General features: G+C 29.5%; 1 protein-coding gene across 1 annotated transcript; it reads left to right on the top strand.

Moving 5' to 3' along the window:
* On the top strand, positions 1 to 20,757 carry LOC123667759 (mucin-7-like). The gene is made up of 5 exons (XM_045601598.1): positions 1 to 295; positions 1,961 to 2,180; positions 2,551 to 2,645; positions 3,114 to 3,223; positions 20,467 to 20,757. The coding sequence occupies exons 1-5, from the start codon at positions 1 to 3 to the stop codon at positions 20,476 to 20,478; spliced, it is 732 nt and encodes a 243-aa protein (XP_045457554.1). The 3' UTR covers positions 20,479 to 20,757.
* Positions 20,758 to 21,757: the final 1,000 nt, after the last annotated feature.

The raw sequence follows: 21,757 nt of genomic DNA on the forward strand, positions 1-21,757 counted from the left end.
ATGTATATTTGTTTATTGAATAAATCTATACAACTTTCTCGAGTGTTTTCCTACCCTGTAGTGTCGCTAACCGATGTCACAGCTCAAATAACGCCGTCATCAGTCACGTCTCCCGTATCGACGACTGCTAAAGTATCCCAAGCGGCCGCCAAGACGACCCTCTCCGAACCTGATGTAGCGTTCCCAGCGGTTCTCAAGGGCTCCACAAAACAGAGAGTACCACCCCCGGTTCCACCTCGCGGTTCGCCAAAAACAAAACGCGGAGGGGCAAATTCGGGGGTCCTTGATACCAAAGGTGACTATCAAACTTTACGTCTAACAGTTAATGATATACCACCGCAAACACCTATCACGAGTAGTGATGATGATTTACGTTTCTATGGGCATGATTTGAGATTTAGACAACCTGCATGCCGTATTCCTTCCGTGTCTGATTCTCTTAATGTTTCCAAGTTGGGCTCATCCAACTCTTTCTCGGGCTACGCTGAAGATGAAGGGAGTCTATATCAGAGGAACAACTCAAGCAGGGACTTAAATGCTCAATCGACAATGATGTCCAAATTTAATGTTGATAAAATGGTAAGGGAACACTTAGATACCGGTAACTATGATGGTGCATCGTTCACAGATTCAAGTGATGACGAAGTAATCGTAATTCATGAACTAGACAATGATGTTGCTCTTGATACTATATCAAACTCCTCCTCAAGACAAGAAGAAGAAATTAAAATTGAGATTGTGCCGAAAAGTAAAAAACAGTTTAAAATACCATTCAAAAGTACGCAAGTGGGTAATAACAACGGCAACAAGTCAAAGGCAGCTAAGTTGATATCTAGAATAAATACTCTAAAAAGGGCGCCTGCTGAACAAAAAGAATCACAATACTCCGATCAAGAAAGGATACCTGAGAAGGGTAGTCCTAAGGGTGGCTTTATATCTGGTATAACAAAGAAATTCAACTTTAACCAATCTATAAAAGAGACGTACCGTGGAATGACACGAACTAAATCGAAACCAAGGATTGAAATAAAAACGTACAATGAAGAACATTCGAATGTAAACAAAGACGAAATAGTTTGTCACAAGAAAGCGAAAACAAAAATAGATTTATTCCAAAAACAAATCTTGAAAGAAAATACTGAAGTCGATACATGTTCTGTCATGTCTTCACGTGATAGTATACTATCGACCTTCGATAAAGGTGATATAGTTAAAGAGACTAAAAAGATATTTGAACCTCCACCACAAAGGATCGAAACTAAAAAACCAACAAAACCTGTTCCTAAGAAACCTAATTATCACAAAAAGACGAGAGCACCAAATCCAGTAGGATTCAAACCGAATACTGGAAACGTAGGATTCCAACCGAATACTGGAAACGTAGGATTCCAACCGAATACTGGAAAAGTAGGATTCCAACCGAATACTGGAAACGTTCAAGATAAAATAAAGAGGTTTTCAGTCACTATAGTACCCGAGACTGTTCGACCTCCTGTCACACCTAGAAAGAAGGAAATCGAGATAAAAAATGATACTTTTGTGTTCAAACTCGATGACAAAATTATGTATGAAATGAAGAAAGAATTTGAGGAGGTCCTTTAGTTTGCAATTAGGATAGTTTTGTGATATAACATTACGTAAAAATCGTTGTAGATCAGTCACATTGTGTGTTATTGAATGAACAATTAATGCATGCTTTTTCATATTAATAATGATTGTTATTTACGTCGTAGTCGAGACTCAGTTGAGCATTCGCTGTGATGATTATTTTGCTTTATTTTGAAGCTTAATAACTGCCACATTCATTTGTATAGCTATAATGTGTACGTTTTGAAAAATCATTAGATTAGTTATCATAACATTAATCAAAATAAATTTCATTTAGTCACAATTATGTAAAGCATGTTATCCTATCATAAGCTCATTTCAAGCTAGCACTAGTAACGCTAGTTGTTTATAGTAGCCGCGCCGTTGTCCTGTTGTTCGACACCACCGCCTCCATTCGAAGAGGCGCCTCCAGCTAGGACGAGTCGGACTAACTCGTCCTCTACGACCTCGTCGAGTGCGTCTGGAAGACGTAGAGGTGCGTCAAGCGCTGCCAGCGTTATGACGACCTCTTCCGCCTCTTCTTTGGCTCTGACGCCGGCAGCGTTGAGCAGTGCGAGAAGCAATGAGGCCAGGTAATTTTTATCTTCAGTATTTTTAACTACGGATTTTTGTTTTTCTTTAAATTTTTATTGTCTTATCTTTTTGCAGCCAAAAATGATTAATTATTTTGCTTTTTTATACATACTTTTGGAATGCCAATCCTAAAGTTGTTCACTAATAACTATTAATTTATTATTCCTTTTTAACTAGTACGCATTGAATTCAGAAAATATCTATAAATAATGTTGTATTTGGGAATTTTGCAACACTACTTTTCAATTAATATTTTTTGATGGTGTAGTAGTACACGAGTATGCTTGACTTTTTTTCTGTTAAAGTATATACCATTGTTATCTTGTTACGATATAACTCTTCTTTTCTTTTTTATTTCCTACTCTATAGTGTATGTTGGACGCCTCCAGCGTCTGTCGAAGGATCGACGCCCACGTGGACCGAGGGTACCCCAAGTTTCACGGAGTCAAGTAGTAGTGAACAAGGTATTATAATGACACAATCTTATATTAAAAAAGGTTCTTTTTTTCAGTAAGGACACAGCGGAATATGTCCTGCTCAAAATCATGAGCAGCTCACCTGGGGTAGTACCTCACCATTATTAAAGATTTTCGATACTTTTTATATTTTTTTATACCTTTTATACATTTTGGAGTTTTTCTTGTTTTTGTAATTTTTATTATTTATTTTTTTATCTGGTCCACAATAAAGTGTACAGTACAATGCATAAAACAGCTCTCAAATATTTCTATGTGTCTGTGGTTAGAAAGGCAGAAAGAGCTCTTGGAGACGGTCGAAGATAGCGTCTATATTCTTGGTGTCCGGTGTGGTGGTCCGTACGCTTTTTTGCCACTTTTGAGGTATTAAATACACAACGGTAACTAAGTAATAACTAATGATAGCTACATGACTTCACAAAAAAAATTAATAAAGCTATATTTACACCATTACAGGATACCCCTTGACCCCCATGCGCGGTACCACCCCCAGTTCGGGGCGACGCTCCCCCCGCCCCGCACCACCACCGCGAGCCACACCCATCAACTGTCTCACTACTGAAGTGGTGAGTAACCATCTAACAATTATTGATTAATTCCTGTAACACCCCACTGCTGGGCATTGGCCTCTCACTCCAAGTAGGAGAAGGGAGGTTTAACCCACCTCGCTGCTTGCGGGTTAGTGGAGCATTGTAGTATATTTCAATAAACAAACACAAAAAGGTAAAAATTATAGAGATCGGCATGTACATACATATATTGGGCGCTGAGTGACAGAGTAAGGATCACTTTACGCATCTTGCTAAAAATGTAATAGCTAAAGCATATTATTCATTGTGGTAGCTACACTTTTAATTTGACGACGCGTTGGCGCAACGGTCATAGCACTGGTTGTTGCGCTGGCAGTCGCGGGTTCGATGTTTGTCATCTTCTGGGTGTTTGTGCTTGTGTGTTTCCGGACCCACAACACAGGAGAAAATCCTACTGGAGGTAATTGAGTGTGAAGCGTTTATTTATGTTTATTTAATTATAATGAATCAATTAAAACTAATACCGATTTAAAATTTTAAAATGTCGATTCAAACGTTTCGAAGCCTACTTGAATGAAATAAATTTTGATTTTATTTTTGCAGGGGTTGCAAACATATAATTGTTTACCCCAGTGCAAAGATGAAAATTAACAAAACTTTAAAAGTATTTAGCACCATTAAAATATTTATATCATTAAAATAGCGAAGTAAAGTTGAAGGTGAACGCTCAATACCCGTGCCGATATCTATACTAGTATTCATATTGAAATAAGCTAAAAACTGAGTTTTTATATAGTATGAAATGCAAAATATAATACTATGATGCTTCGGAACTTTATTCTCTGTGATAAAAAAAAAAAGAATTGCGTTCAGATTTTCGCGTTTTTTTTTTTATGTTTCACAGAGAATTTGGTACCTGGTGTTTCACGAACTTAACATGTATACGCCTAGTCATAACACAGCTTCAAAATAGACCAAGCATACACAAATGCACTAACACGATAAAATTAATAATTGGTTATAAACGCTAAAGACAATTTACGTTGTAATATCTTAATAAAGATTTGTTTTTTATTAAAAAAAAAATAACTAGTTGTAACCAGTTATTACTCGTTAAAACAGCTTTGAACCGGTTAAAACCAGTCTTAACTCAATTTTTGATTTTCAATGTAATTTACAAATAAATAATCTATAATATCATTGGTATAATTATAGTTACTACTATGTTATATATATTTAAATCTACTTCAAGTAACTTTGAGATACACCAGCTGAGACTGGTTATAACTGGATTTCGGCCATAATGGTTTTTAGCTGGTGATGGATTACTAAAATAGGTACATTAAGAAATAGACTGCAACTGCTTTCAGCACATTATGCAAAGCGTGTCTAACATCATATATATTTTATTTAAATTAAAAGAAATATATAAGAAAAAAAAATACATGAAACGAACTTTTAAAACTATAAAAAGTACAAGTAAACATTAGTTTCACATAAGTTTTACTATACATTTATATATAAAAACACTACATATTACAATATAATTTTAAGTCATTGTAAAAAAATTAAAAAGTTTACTAAAAAATTTGCAAAATGTGCATATACGCATATAACAAAAAACTCTAATTATAGCATACGCGTTATGTTAGCAATAATGCTTCGAATCCTCTTATAAGATACATTTATGATTTATTTTTAATACGGAATATTTGTAATACGAAATATTTATCACAAATAATGAATATCTTCTGAAATAAGTTAAAATATATATTATTATTTTATATCGCCATAACGCGTTACCTATAACATTTCAAAGGTATTTGACATAGTTATGTAATGATTGGCGTATTTGTTTGATCAGTCAAAATGCACAAAAATAATGTCTTTACGTAAACTGGCTTTAATTTAGGACATACAGAATGGTTATTTACAAAAAAAATGTCTCTTCATATTTAAACTTTTTTGTACAATGAGTTATAGTTCGTAGAGTTCATAGCAGGAAATAAATGTTCAAAATCTGGAACACACCGACTGAGGAAGTACCTCGTTCTTACAGAAGATCACAGCTAAATGATACAGGTTTCAAACAGTGTTGTGTTCCTGTGGTGAGTAAGGTGACCAAATCAAAGAGGGAATTGAGGATAGGGTCGGTGACGTACTTACGATGCTTCTGGTGTTGTTGGCGTCTATAAGGTTCGGTAAACACTTACAATCAAGTGAACCGTACGCTTATTTTCCGACCTAGGTGATGAATTAATTTAATTCCATTCGAATCAAGACTAATTAATATATAATAGTCATTCCTAAAAATAGTTTTAATGTTGTCTCTATTTCAAAAAATATCCTATTACAAACGCGTCTACTTTCAAATGCTGTAGGTAGTATTGTGGATAAGTCACTTTTAATATTCTATCTATCACTGATTTGCTTACTAGATATTTGAATTTTGACATAAGCTCCATACAAATTGTGTAAAAAAAAAAATCAATCGCTAGTATACAAAACCAGAGATAAATAGATTATTAAAAACGGCCGTAAGCGGACTTAAATAGTTTTGAAAATATCTAGAATTAAGCATGACACATCTACAAATACATAAGGAAATTATTACATAATTATATGCAAAGTTCTAAATTATTTCAAAAGAATACAGTAACGAATTTTTCGTGTTGAAAAATGAGTTTTTATCTAGACATATTTATTCAAAAATGCGTATTTTTATAAATAATGTATGTTTTAGCAATTAATAAATTCTTTTGAAGTAATGTAATGTATAATTAAATAATATTTTACTTTAATGCTAACTTATTTTTGGACGCTGCTTTTATGGTGGGTAGTTGCAATTAAAACAAAGAGTAGAATTTGATTACAAATGATACCATAAATAATAACCGTTTAATCGCTTAAAAGTTTTTATAAACATTTAAATTTAGCTTCGTAGTTTTGTTTTAGTGATTTATAATTGTAATATTTGAAACACAAAAATGGGTGCTTCCGTTTTGTGGAGTATGGTTACACGATGGTCGTAATGGCACGTAGGTTTTTGTAACTGGCAATAATGATCGTTGTGGATGTTGCCATGTTATATAGTTATTTTTATTAGATTTCGTAAAACGTTTTAATCGCTATAAATTTAATCCATTTTATTGTTTATTTTCAATTTTCATGACAGTAATTATTCGTAAGAACAGCAATATATTTCTTAATATTTTTGTATGTCGAATGAAAACTTCTAAATCCTTTATTTTTTTAAATGGTTTATTGTACTTTTTTAATATTATTAATCTGTATGCGTTTCGTATTTGTAAGTTCGAAATCGTTTCGAATATCATGTTCAACTCCTCGACTGAAATTTAATGTAATTAAATAAAAATTGTTTTTAATATAACGTTTTTCGTAATAAATACTAGGCTACATCGTAGCTAATTAAAATTTGTTTAAATTTGCGCCAAAATACATAATGACAGCTGACGTTTTGATAGATTGTCAATTTGACAACTAAAAACGTTAAACAAGGCTTGTCTACAGCCTGTTTCACTAGTTACTGGTAAAGGTTGCCTAACATATGTTACTGATAGGCTTTATTAGCAAGAGATAATAAGTTTTTGAGACTTATTTTTACCATCTCTACAAATTTTTGGATTTACAATTAACGAATAGGAATGTCTGATATAAAATAATTTTTATTTTGGAAAGAAAATTATACTCAAATAACATCAACAATGAAACTAAAAATACAGATAGTAATTGTAGTACATATTATTTATTACAATTTTTTTTTTTTGGCGTCATTATACATTTTTTTTTTCATTAATTCTAAATGTCATTTCATTCTAATTTGCATAGTACAAATTTAGACACATTTAAATATAAAGATGTAAGTAATGTTTTGCGAATGGAATATCTTTATATTTTCTATTGTAAGTTTTAATTGGTTGATACAACTTTTTGAAAAACAAAATTTAATTGATTGTGAATAATTATATAGCTATCCTTACTTTTCAAAAGTTTTATAATATCATAGTTTCATAACTTTAATTTAATGCTTAACTTTTTAGTGTTTAGTTTTTCGATTCTTTTTAAAAGGAAAGTAACGGTACTAAAAACCGTTATTATGTATAATTTTAATTTAGATTATAAAACACTTAAATCTACATTTTAATTATTATCACTTATGTCAAAGAATTTTTAAATGTTTCTGATGATTAATATGTCAAAATTAATCAGGTCTGGTATTGAACAGAGTCAGTCATTTGCAATAAATTACATATTAATATATCTTCTATCGCATTATTTTTAATGCCGTGAAATAATAATTTTATTTTTTCAAATTAAACCAAAAATTCATATGAAAAAAAAAACTAACAGTGTGTGTTAAAAATGGGGTTTAATCACACATTAATTTTATAGCTTATCTGTGGTTTGTTTTAAATGTCTATGGAAGCAATATTTGACAGTTATATTCAATGTTGCCAATATATAGTCGACCAATGTTGTTAGCTTAGTCAATATTATGCTGTTTCTATACTTGCGTCTAACTTCAGAATCGCTGTCGCTTTGCTATTGCTTCAGCCTACCGCAGTTCTCTACTGGATATAGGCCTCCCCAAGCGCCAAACTTCGTGGTTTTCCACAGTCCTCATCCAGCATTTCGTATTCTTAAAAAACAAATAAACGTAATCTCGACTGTGGTGAAATAGGCTTCTATATTGGTACCAAAGAAAAAAGCTATTAGTCTAAATGAATGAAGGAACAAATTAAGAAAATCAGTCACGAAACCTGAATTTTTCGGTATGGGGACTTTCATTAATCGCGAAATGGGGGAGAGGTTCGGATAAAAATCACGCAATATCACAAGCTGTCTGTAATGAGATATCACGTGTTTTTATTTTTCATTGAACTCGCGATTATTAAACCACAAATGAATAAACAGTTATTCTGCAAACTTGATTGCTTTCTGGAAACATAGAAACTGAAAATTTTACAAAATTTTATCAGATTATACCTGTATTTAAAAAATATACTTTGATAAATTCAATATACTTTGTGTAAAATATACACGTGATTTTATGGATATGAGGTTAGTCTAAAACCTGACCAAATAATACGGGGGTTCAAGACTTTCTAATTGTTTGCTAAAAATATCACATAGATTACCACTATTGTAAAGTTTTGTACAATATGTTTCCGTTACACGAAAAAGGAAATTGGATATTCATTTTTGAGAAGATTCATAGAAACTCATATCACCAATTCCAATTGCAATATGATTGGAATTGATTTGAATTTTAAAAGCTAGTTTTCAAGTTTACAAAGAATAATTTGTCAACGCGTTGGTGCAGTAATCACGTCATTTGCTATTGCGTTGACAGTGGTCAGTTCAATCCCTGGTCGTGTAAATCGTTTATATAGGCCATACTGATGTTTACTATGGTCTGTGTTGTGTTTCTCGCCTCCCATAAGAATTAATCCGACTTTGACTCTGGGGCATTTATTATTCATTTTCGCGAACAAAGTATGTTTAAAATTTTCACCTAAGACAAGAAACTACGCCTAAACATTCGCTCGTTAATTTTGAAGCAGTATAATTATCATTTAAAATAAATTTCCAGTAAAAAACTTCGAAAGTTAAACGGCAGTGTGGGAACAGCATAACAGTAATCACTGTTTCTAAAGGTTGTTCAATTCGAATGCAATTTATATTCGCTTAATAAATATAATCGGCTTCTTGTGAGTGTTTTACGATATAATATTAATATATATTAACATGGTCTGTAAGTATTTGAAATGTAAACAATATACATAGAAAAACGACGACATACTCTGCTGTAATATATTCAATACATTAAAATACCAATCGTAAGTTTAAATCCTGTTGCTATATTCAGAAAACAATTCGGTATTAATAAGGAAATGTTTAAAATAGTAGGTATTTTAGGGTTCCTTCCTGACTTGCCAGTATCTTTTGAATACTTACAGATCGGTACATTTAATACTTTCTTGTAAGGGGTGACCTAATCATTAAATTATAATTACACGATTATAAAATTCAATGTTATTTTAAATTTTGTTTTTTTTTTTTCATATGACAATGTTAGTTGTTCCATTTAAAATTAAAAGTAAGCTCTTGATTTAAATTTCTTTTTCTTCTTTTCTTTTTTTGTGTTGATATTTTTATAATAAAATTGTATTTATATAATCATATATAAAATTGTCGTGTCACAATGTTAGTTAACATACTCCTCCGAAACGGCTGGACGTATTTTTATGAAATTGTGTGTGTGTATCGGGTAGATCTGAGGATCGGCCAACGTCTATATCGCATACTCCTAAGATATAAAGGGATAGTAATCATATATAATGAGTTGACACTATAGTAAATTACGCTTTATCTTACACTAACTGTGTGCTGCGGTTTCATACGCGTTAGATGGAGGAAAAAAAATTGTCTATAACATTCTTCGGTAAATCTAGTCTATCCAACACAAAAATATCTTTTCGATTCGAACCAGCAGTTCGTGACATTAGCATGATTAAACAAACAAATAAATATATTTTTCAGCTATATAATATTAATATAGTTAGTTATTTTGCTATAAGTTATCAGCGACAGTCATAAATAGGTCACCCTTAGAAGAACAAAAATGGTGTGTGAAAATGTTATGTTACGTCGTTGTTACTATTACAATGTATATTTTGTTGTTGTTAACTATTTAAGATCAAAACGTAGAATAAATATTTGAAAGTAAAACGATTGTTTTAAATTTATTTTAAGTATATGGAATTATCAGCATATTTGTTGTATACAGTCTAATCATAGGTATTAAAATAGCTTAGAAACAGGCGACTGTATCGAAAAAAAAATGCCAAATAATTTTGGACCGTTTTAAGTATCATAATAGATCAAGAGCCCGCAAGGATCACGCTTTCGTCATTTCATAAAAGCTGAAAATTTCTTGAATAGCTAACGGCCAGTTTTACAAATTGTGTAAATAAAAATAGATTATCGAAAACGGCCGTAAGAGTAACTAAATCTAAAATTGAAACGTACTCTTTGTGTGTTTGTGTGTCTGTATAGTAAAAATAAAAACGTATAATATCTACAAACATGGTAAATATCCTATTTAAAATCTAACAAACAAAATTTACCTGACGAACGAAATTGACATGTTCAATGTGTATCATAATTCAAACTTGGCAGCACTGAAACCCGTTCCTATATTAAATCATTTCATTTTATCGCCAAGAAACGGCTGAATCTTGAACAAGATATGTTCGAAATTAAATTAGTTCCAAAAGAAATGTGAATTTTAACACAGCAAAAACCGTGTTAAATTGATTTTAATTCAAATTTTAAGTTTTTAGTGTCATTTTTTTTTTTCATTCTGCTACTGTCAGAGGCCAAAATGTCAAAATGGCGCTAAAAAATGTTATGATTTTTATGTAAAACCAAGACCATTTACTATTACTTACGATTTATCAAAATAATTCTTCCTAAATGGATTAATACATGTACTTTTAGATAATGGGTTTATAAATTAATTTGCTTGCATGATTATCAAAAGCGCGAAATTTAAAAGCTTTTTAGGGTATTTCAAAAGCTTTATGCATGTGTTTCTTTTTTAATCTGAAGTTGCTATTTAAAAAAATTACTACCATAGTTGTAGGTATGCAGTACTGTGATGAAAAGGTAAGGTTACATTTATTAATATTTAACATTTATATAGAATAAACATTTATATAGAAATATCTAATATTTGGTATTAATTTTTACAAAAATTGTCATGTGATATATATTTGTCTAATATAAAATAATTATCATGATATGTAAGAAAAAAGTTCATAATTAAATTTATGTGTAATATTATAAAAAAAGTATCTTAATGTTTGACTAACCTTTTTTTATTATAATTCAATTAGCAACAACTTTTTACTTGTATTAAGTGATAATAAATTGTAAATAAAGATTTGTTAGTTTTATATTAAGATATATTTTTTAATGTAACAACTTTTTTCCAATTTTTTTTTTTTATCAATATTATTTGTACAGGTTGAAATTACACATCTTACGTCTGAAACCTCAAGTATTTCAATATCAACGTATGAAGTACAGCAACATATGGAAAGCGAAGAAAAATTTAGCTAAATTAGCTACACCTAGTTACAATAATAACTTTCCTGTTATAATCCAGTGAAATAAATAAATAGAAAATATAAAATTGAACCGATATAAAAACTATTTTGTTGAAGAAGAGGCTTTAGAGCATACAGATACTAATTATGTCTAATTTAAACTTAACTCGTTACGGAAAATGTTAATTTTTTTCTTTATTTTAGAACTGTCTTAAATTCCAAAATGTCCGCCTCTTTCTCCTCAAATGCTTATTATTATTACGCTATTATTACGCTTACGCCAAATCTTAAACATATATAATATTACAAAAAAACTTCAAATTAATTATCTTGGCTATTATCATTTCAAAATTATTTAAAAGAAAAAATAACTGTCAAAATCAAACTAAAAATTTAAATATTAAATAATTTAATAATACAATTAATCTGGCAACTATTTAATTATTAAATTCATAACTGGCAGCATTAATCTACGATACCCTGGCAATTTTTATTTTGAATTAGGCTACGTTATTTTTTTTAGCATGGTCTTATATATAGATGCAACTTAGCCCAATTTCAATGGTGAGAGATTAGTACGTTAGTGTCATAACTTTTCGTTCGCGTCAACGCCACTATACGTCATTGCTATCGATGGGTGCGGTCACTTGGTGCGGTGCGCACTGCGCACACCGGTTGAATGACGCTTCATTGTAATTGGTTATATTGAGTAACGTTTCATTGTAATTGGTTATCTGTTTTCGTTGCACAGCACACCCATCGATCGTCATGCCTCCGGTGGCCGTAAATTGAAAAGAAAAGCGCCATTAAGCGGACGTACCCCTTCAAATGTAGTTGTACGACCTGTGTATAAGACCGTGTCTTTCATATTAAATATAAATAATTAAATAATTTCATAATAATTAAAGCAGCTACTTAAAAAAACAATGCCTGAAATGTCGAGGAAATTAACAACGAAAATGTATTTTCTAAATTGAAGTAATTTTCAATATTTCATTTGAATATTATTTTAACTTCGACAAAACAAGACAGCAAAACGCGTTATTTTTTTCTATTTAAGTAATTTTCAGTATTTGATATATCAATAATTTTAAAATATATGGCATAATATTTGAGACCTGCAATCGTAATTTTGTTAATGGATAGTTTAACTCATCTTAACAGAATGACCTGTTGATGAGTTTGTGCATTTTAAGAGAACTTTCCAAAGGCTGAGAATTATATACTACTATTAAAAAACATATTGATGATACTGAGTTTTGGAACCAATATTGCTTTCTATACTAGATAAACGCACTTACGTTAATATGATAAAAATTAAATCACAATTTAAATCATCTATAAAAATCTAATTATGGTGCATGTTGGTGGAATCTTAATTAATTGTAAATTTCAATATAAAACCATAATTTGTCAAAGAAATAAAATAAAATAGAATTTAACTCATTGCATTGCATTAAATAATAAAAATTGTATTACTATTGACATGGCTAATGAACAGTATTTTAAAAATACTATTTTATAAAAATAAAATAATGTAGCATGTTATTGCATAAAAAAATAATAATAATTACTAAACAACGCTTAATAAATTAAAATATTAATATGCTGCATGATAACAATAGTATATTTGTTATCTGTTGAAATTTGTATAGCATTAATTTAGTTATAACGTTATTTCAATTTAATTAGTACAAAATGAAAAGAAATATGAGAAAGTAACACAAAAATTGAACCATAACATATGTCTATAATTTATTTATGTAAACAAAATCTCATCATCCTCAATCATTTTTTTTTGAAATCACAATTTCTTTTCATTTAGTATAAATATTTATTATTCCTAGATATAGGTCAAGCTTCAACTGCCATACTTGTTTAATAACTTATTTATTGGAAAAAACTTAGTATAATTTAGGTATTATAAATAGTTTTAAGAATGTCTATAAGTTGGCTTTAGCTTGAAATGTCAAACATTAATAGCCAGTTTCAATATACTACCTATCTCTGAATTTGTTTACTAGATATAGAATTTTAACGTAGACTCCATACAAATTGGGTCAAAAATCTATCGCTTGTAGGCAAAACCATACATAAATTATTGGAAACGGAAAAAAACTAACAAAAAAGTTAAGATTGCAAAAACAACAATTAATTTGATTTAATTGATTTGATTGAATATCCTAACACGAGGTACATACAAACTTACGTAATAGCCAACTTTATTAAGTAGCGCTTATACTTTAATCTAATTAATTTTTCATTTCCCTAGATATCTACATTCATATACTTTACTTTATTATTCATAGCATTTGTTGAAAGGAAAACAGAAACTTTTACAAATTAATTCTTAAATTATCATTAAGGATCTTACTAAACGTATTTGTCAAAATGTATCATCATATACAGAGTGGGGATGACAATACGACAAAAATTGATAACATCGGTAATACTAGTTTATAGGAGTATTTCAAAACCATCAAAAAAGTCCTACGGTCAAAATAAAAAAAAATTTTTTTTCAAACAAACTAAATAAGAAAAATATGATAAAATTTTATTACAACATGTGTAGCTATGGGTTCACTGACCTTTTATGACGCGCGGTGCCACAATGAACTACTACTTGGGTTGTTTGGACGGTGATAGTACTAAATTTTCAAATTTTCGATATGTCCGCCATGAACACTGATGCACAAATTATATCTTCTTACAATGTTATTAATTAATTTTGACATAATTTCGCCATTGGCGGTCATGTTTTTTAATTTAATAAAAGCTCTTATAATTCTATTTTTTAACTCATCAACTGTATTTACTTCTGTTGAGTACACATCGTTTTTTATAAAACCCCACAAAAAGAAATCCATCGGCGTGAGATCTGGTGATCTCGCTGGCCACCTTGATGGTCCATGACGGCCAATCCACTGCTGTCCGAACCTTTCCGATAAACGTTCCCTGGCAGACACAACTGAATGAGCAGGTGCTCCGTCTAGCTGATACCACATCTGGCTGTAAGCGTCTAGACTAAGCTCGTCAATATAATCAGCAACTGGTCCGTTTAGGAGTTCCAGAAACTTATCAGAATTTAAACTGCCGTCAATAAAAATAGGACCAATTATGGTTTTTCTATGTATGCCCGCCCATACATTTACCGTAAACCTGTATTGGTGGGACGTCTCCCGTGCTAGATGTGGATTCACGTGTTTCCAATATCGAAGGTTTTGACGTCCGTCCACATCACATGGTACAGGAAGTTTGGGTTATCAAAAACTTTGTTTAGCATCCAGCGGCAGAATGCTGCTCTGACGGGCTTGTCCCTTGACAACATTGCATGCACTTTACTGTACCTAAAAGGCCTCAGTTTGTCACTTTTTAAAACATTATGTATCGTTTTATGATCCACACGATGGAGACGTGCTGCCTTACGCAAACTGGTTGTTGGGTTATTTGAAAAATAATCTAAAATTTCAGCATCCTGCAATCGATTTGCATGTGGAGGAGCAGTATCTAAATGCGGGATTAAGCATTGATTTTTCCCGTATCCTCTGGAAAGCATTTGTAATAGTGCGGCCATTGGTTGGACAAATACGGGTGTTCCCATATCTCTCCCTGTACTTCTTTATTGCCAAATTAGCATTGCCGTGACATTCTCCGTAAACAAAAATCATGTCAGCGTACTCCGAAGCTGTGTAATTATAGCGTGGCATTGTAAATAAAATAAAAACTATTGTTAATATTAATACTTAGCGTCTAATTTCGCACAATTCACTCAATAACTATTAAACTAGGTACTTATCACTATAAAAATAAAGCGTTAAATGTCGCACAATTCACTTAATAACTATTAACTAGGTACTTATCACTATAAAAATAAAGCGTTAAATATCGCACAATTTACATAATAACTATTAAACTAGGTACTTATAACTATAAAAATAAAGCGTTAAATATCGCTCAATTCACTCCAAGAGTTTTTCGAGATAATTCAATAATTAATTAAAATTGACAAAACAACGCTAATAACATCAAGAAACACAAGTATCTAAATAAAGGGCATAGAGACTACTGGCCGCTTGTCGCGTACGCAGCGAGCCTGGAAAAAACCAAAAACATGTTATAACATGTTTTGTTTACGCTAGCCTACGCACCAGGGCTGCCAGATGTACGATTTTAATCGTACTCATACGATTTTTTTTTTGCATTTTTACTCATGTACGATCGCTAGACTAAGATCGTACGCAAAATGTACGATTTTTATATTCCTATTACCTGGAAGCATTTCATAATTAAAGAAACGTCATCCACCGGCAAGCATGAATTTCGTTGAATTTCCCAACTACGTAACGCGTTCCTAGATCTTTTACTTAAATGAAGACTCTGAAAAATCATATAAAGGCTGTATTTGTTTGCTTTCTAATGAAACTTATAATTTCTTTTGTGATAATAATTTCGACTTGAAAAAAAATACATTTTGAAATAAAAAACAATTTGAAAATTATAAAATATTGCCTCAATTTGCTTTAAATTTATTATTTTTTCCCCATCACAGTGCAATCTATAATATGAACGAGCATTCAACGAAGTTCATTTAATCAGAACAAAACTTAGAAACAGTTTATCCAATGATACACTGAAGGGCACATTATTAGTCAAGAAATTAATAAGAAGAAACGAAAATTATACGAATTTTAAGCCAACAAATTCTTTTGTTAAAAAAATATGACCACAGAAAATTTTGTATGAGTGTGACAAATTTTTCTAGCAGCCCTGGCACAGCCAGTTGTCCTTAAACCGTTAGACGTTCTCAGGGCCATTGCAACACACGTGCCACGTTGATTGTTTTTTTCAGCTGTTGCAAGATTTAATATTTTAATGTAATAACGTGGTATTTTATTATTAATAATTGTTGTTATTGTTATTTGTTGTCTTTATCGCATTTGTTGGACTGCTCGAGCAAAAGTTTCGCGAATATTTTGATCTTGAAATAAATATAGTCAATGAAATACTTAAATTTATTAAATATTGTTGATATGCCATGTGTGCTCCCCGTGACCCGTTACCTACTTGCAAAAACTATGTTAGATTCAGAATTTAGATTTTCAGAATTTAAAAAATTTTATTGTTTCTTAAAGCATTAAAAGAAACAATAAATTTTTAAAAAACAAAAATTATAAAAAGAAAATTATTAGAATCATACTGAATATTAAAACTATTTAACAAATGTTTTTAATATGTCTTAACACAACACTGACCTACCAAAATAGATAACAATTTTGCACGTTTTTAAATTACGCGTACGCGTAATATTATGTTTGTACCGATCGCGCTCAAAGGGTCGTTAACCTGCGGGTGACCGTTTATTAATGTTATACAACACGTAGTAATTTTAAAAAATGAAAAATCATATTTTTTGACTAAACTACTGGATGTATTTTATTGATTTTTTGTATGTGGGCTTGGAATATCATTACATATACGATGTCAAAGTTATTGTCGTATTGTCATCCCCACCCTGTATATTATTAATACGCTAAGGTTAAGATGTTTGCCTGGATTTAAAAAAAAACTCATCTAGGCGCACACACATAAATTATACATATATTATTATTATTAAACATATATTATTATTATTATATAATTATTATTATATAATTATTAAACATATATTATTATTTATATAATTACACACAAACTATATATCATTTTATAGATAATTGCCTGCTTTACCGCCATCAATCACTAAAGAAATTATTATTGCTTTTATTATTGTAAATTAATTAATTATTAAAATAAAACAACGTCAACATGATTGACGGTCAGTAAATTTTTTATTCAATTTCAAATCAACTCACGTGTATTTACTTATTTAGTGCGAATTATTCGCACGGGTATAGGTTAGTTAGATTTAATTTTCTTAATCGACGTCAAGAAAATGAGCAGGTTCTCTATTCGACTGTATTTTATGTGTGTACCGCATAACATTTTACTGGGTGTACTGCTTTTGCTGAATTTTATATTCGAGGGCTGGTGCTTATTGTGTGGTCCCATTTAAATTTGAACGAGATGTCACGTATAATTGTTGAGTTATCCATATTAATGCGTCTATAATAATTATAATAAAAGAAGAAAACATGTTAATAATTAGAAGCTATGATTAGAGCCAGGTGTCACCTGCAGCTAATATTTAAAAATAAAGTTTATTACTATAGCTTTCTTTAATAATAAACAAAATAGCAGAACACAATCATTTTTAAAATCTTTTTATAATTAATGAAAATTATAAAATCCAAACATTCATTATGATAAAAATATGAAGTGTATGTTGATAAATTCAAAGAATACTATGACCTATAACATATATTTAACTAAAAAAATGTTGAAAAATTAGACTGCAGACTATGTATGCATTTGAAAATATAGATAATAAGGGCCTTTTTCATCGGTCGTGGATAGTTTATCCTGCACATAAGTTAGGAATAGACTTTAACAGAAGGAAGTAGAATAGGCAATTAGGATCTGTTTTTCCTCAATTATAAACTACAAATTTTATATTCACGCGAATAGAAATATCTCATAAGTTAAGTGGAAATTCATGGTAAGAAAGTACAACTTTTATATCCTATATACTGTCTTTCGTCAAATAACGCTATCCACGACCAATAAAAGAGGCCCTCAACGCATTTTTATATCCTCTATCTTGATAAAAGTCACAATTTTGCAATGTGATAGATTTTTTATATTGCGCTGCTCCTTTGAGGGTAGATTTAATGTTATAGAATTAAATCATACAGATACTTACTGATTTTAGTGTGTTCAAAAAAGTTTTACTAATATAAATAAATTTATTTATGTCAAATAAAATTATGTGGTGTCATGGGACACCAGGTAGGAACGAAGTTCCTTCGGATAGTATCAAGCAACACAATTTGAAAAAATAAAGTTGAATTTTATATATATTATTGATTTTTTTTTTTAATTTTGTTGATTGGTATTTAATTAAGAACATAAAAGTATTAAGGAAATTTAGTATTTTAGAAAATAACAAATACCGTAAAACAAAATAAATCAAACAAAAAACAAAATAATAATAATAATAATAATAATTCAAACTATTAAGTGAAATAAAAAAAACGTGTCTTTATTTATTTTTGTCGACAGTATAAAATTACATAAATAATTTTAAAAAAGTTTACTAGCAATATTTTAGTTTTACAAACGTTATATTATACAGTCGACTGATATTACGTCACTTCCGTTATATATTTTTCTTACGGTTTAGTATCACATTTTTTTCGGTTCGGTCGCCCAGCCAAATGTCAAGCCTGCCGTGAGGAACTTCGTTCCAATAAATAATTTCCCCTATTTTGTTGCTAAAAATATAGAATTCAGCTATTTCGGAGTCTGAAGTAAAATGACTTCATCTGCTTAAATATATACTTGATATTTTACAAGCAATAGGCATTCTGATGTAAATGCAGTATTGTCATTAAATAAATAACTATTTAAAACGTATGGAGGCTTTAGGATTTCTTCAGAATATTCAAATGTGTAATAAAAATAATAAAAAAATTATGTCTAAATCCCAGTTGCTAAATTTGAAAACGATTCGTTTAGCCTACGCAATTAAAACATGTCGTTTTTTGAATTTAAGAATGGAGCTGTAGATAAGAAATAACTTTAATTTTTATTTTTTAATATATTTCTCGTGTATTGTGTTTAAAAGTATTTTGTATTTTTTAAATTATTTTTTATATTTCCGCTCAAATACTTTCAAAATGAGACTGATAAAGATCTGATTTCTTTCCATTTATTTTTTATTTATTTCTTATGTGCTCAATACATTATTTTTGTAATTCATTTATTTTTTATATACCTGTATCATTTTTTTTTATCTCAAATAAAAGTATTATTTCAAAATAGGATCTGCTTTTTGAATAATTAATAGAATAGGAGTGTTTATATTAGCGTTTACTCTCTCATGTATATTACAAAAAAGCCTATATTTTTGGGGTCCATATATAATCCCAGAAAATTAGAATAGTATTATTATTATAAGAGTTGAAAAAATAATGGAAATATAAATTGAAATATATATTTGATTAAAAAAGTATAAAATTGCATATAAGGTATAAGGTAGTAGTAGACCTTCAATTTACATTTTTTTAATGTTACCGAAATTGTTTTTCTTTTTTTTCAACTTATGTGCCAACTTTTAGAATCCAATTATTATTTTCTTAAATTTGTATTTCCATTACAAATTCGACGATAAAATTGTTCAAATATAGCGATAAATAATTGTTGTTTAATCTATAATTGTACAGTGTTTTGTATTATCTGTTAATCGCTAGTGCTGTGTTGTATTTGTGCAAACGTACTTATTTGTATATCAAGGGTTTCGATTAAACGTGTATTTAAAAGTTGAATTTGTTTATTTTTATGTAATCCCTTCATATCTATAAACATTAAAGAACATAGAAGATTTTTTCAATTAACATAATTTACGTCAGATGCTTTCATTTTTAGATGCTTAATTTTCATTTGATAAAAAAAAAATTGATAATTAGAGAAAACATATTAATAAGTTTAATAATTTTTAATTAAATATGCAAATCACAATATACACAATCATGTATTTTAAGACAAAAATCGATAATTATAAAAAAATATTTGTGTATATATGTAATTTTTATATGTAACGCGCACAGTTTTTGTCTGCACTTATTATTCACAGAAGCAGTGTTTTGTTCTAACAATATTTTTGGTTACTGGCTAAAGGTAAGAAAGTCGTGTTTTGTGTTGATGTTTTTGTTGATATTTTTAAGTTTTTGTTTTTTGTCTTTTACATTATTATTTATTTGTTTGAAATTTTTAATTTATTTCTTAAAATTTATATTAATAATACATTAAGGGTATGGGCTAAAAAAGTTTTCGATTTAATTAAATTTCAGTATAACATATAGCGTTTGTATTAAAATGAAAGCTTTTATTTAGAAAAATTAAAAATGATTTTTTTACCCAACTGGAGCGAAGTCAAAATCATATGATAAAATATTTTTTAATTTTCATGCCTATTTTTTAGTAATAATGTTTTAATATTTCTTGTCACTATATTGATGAAATAATTTAATATGTTTTATTTTTCAGACAAGATTATAACACATTTTCGTACGAAAATGGCAAGATTTATAGCACACCAAAGAAAAGTGAAAAATTGTTTGTATTTTCTTCGAATAAAAGTAGAAAATATTTTAACAATTTAATATGTTATCTTTTACTTTTTTTTAATAGGTTCAATTTAAATTAATGTATTTTGTTTAACTAACTATAAGATCAAATGTCAGATTTTACATGACAATAAAGCAATTTTGTAAAAAAAGTAATTTGAATTTTTTTATACTTTTATACAAAAAGAAGTTTTTAATGAATAAATTTTTATTTTTATTTTTGAATTTTTATTTTTACTTAATAGAAGTAGGATCACGTTTAACACAATATGTGCAATAAATATAATAAAAATTAAATAACCATAGTTAAAACAATAAAAAACCTTCATCAGCGAATAGACAACACGTTGTTTTTATACCAGACGTTTGTAAGCGGCCAGTGTTTATCGGTAATCATAAACATTACTTTATTTTTCACATATAAACTTAGGCAGTCTTGCTATCACACGATTACCATAATTTGATATGACTTTTTCAGCATAGATTTCCAAAACAGCTTTTTTCGTTTCATTGAACTGTAGTGCATCAGCTGATTTTATGTTTACCATTTTTTTATCCAAATTATTTTTAGTATCCCTTTCGAAATTAGAATCAGTAACGACTTTTTTATCATCCTCAGAAGATTCTAGAACAGATTGTCTTCTGTCAATTTGACATATACTAATATAATTTTCTGTTTGTAAAACACATTTTGAAGTATTCTCTAAAGCTTTTACAATTGTATCATTCTTTGCAGTAATAGAATCAAATTTATAAATCTGTTCAGAACATTGTGTTTCAACTTCAATATTGTTATTTATTTCTTGTATATCACAATTAATTTCTTCATCAATTTTTGTTGCGCGTCCACAACAACATGGATTGAAATTTGGCATCATATTCAACTTTTCAGCGAAATGACTACACAAACAACCCGTATTCTCCTGAACTGCTACTGCTCCTGTACTGCTACTGTATTCACTAATATTGTCTTTTGTTGGATATATAACTAACTCTGAATCATTTTTGCTTGACACTTTTGAAATGTAACTTTTATCTACATAATAATTCGTTATGCTGTTGGAATCTTTAAACAAACTTGACTTTAAAGAAGTATATGTCAGTTCTTCATTTAGATTGTCGTTTATTTCAAAATTTTTATCACTGCTGTCAGATGTTAAAACAGCTCGTAATAAATGTCGTATCTCTTGCATCTCATTCTTGTTTCTTCT

This window comes from Melitaea cinxia, chromosome 29 (assembly GCF_905220565.1).
Source record: "Melitaea cinxia chromosome 29, ilMelCinx1.1, whole genome shotgun sequence".
Classification (NCBI taxonomy): domain Eukaryota; kingdom Metazoa; phylum Arthropoda; class Insecta; order Lepidoptera; family Nymphalidae; genus Melitaea; species Melitaea cinxia.

What these genes read in the sequence shown, in the direction of transcription:
- LOC123667759 (XM_045601598.1), top strand. Translation starts at nt 1, where the DNA reads ATGTATATTTGTTTATTGAATAAATCTATACAACTTTCTCGAGTGTTT. An exon ending in GGGGGTCCTTGATACCAAAG is followed by an intron (nt 296 to 1,960) that starts GTGACTATCAAA and finishes AGTTGTTTATAG; the next exon opens with TAGCCGCGCCGTTGTCCTGT. An exon ending in GTCAAGTAGTAGTGAACAAG is followed by an intron (nt 2,646 to 3,113) that starts GTATTATAATGA and finishes ACACCATTACAG; the next exon opens with GATACCCCTTGACCCCCATG.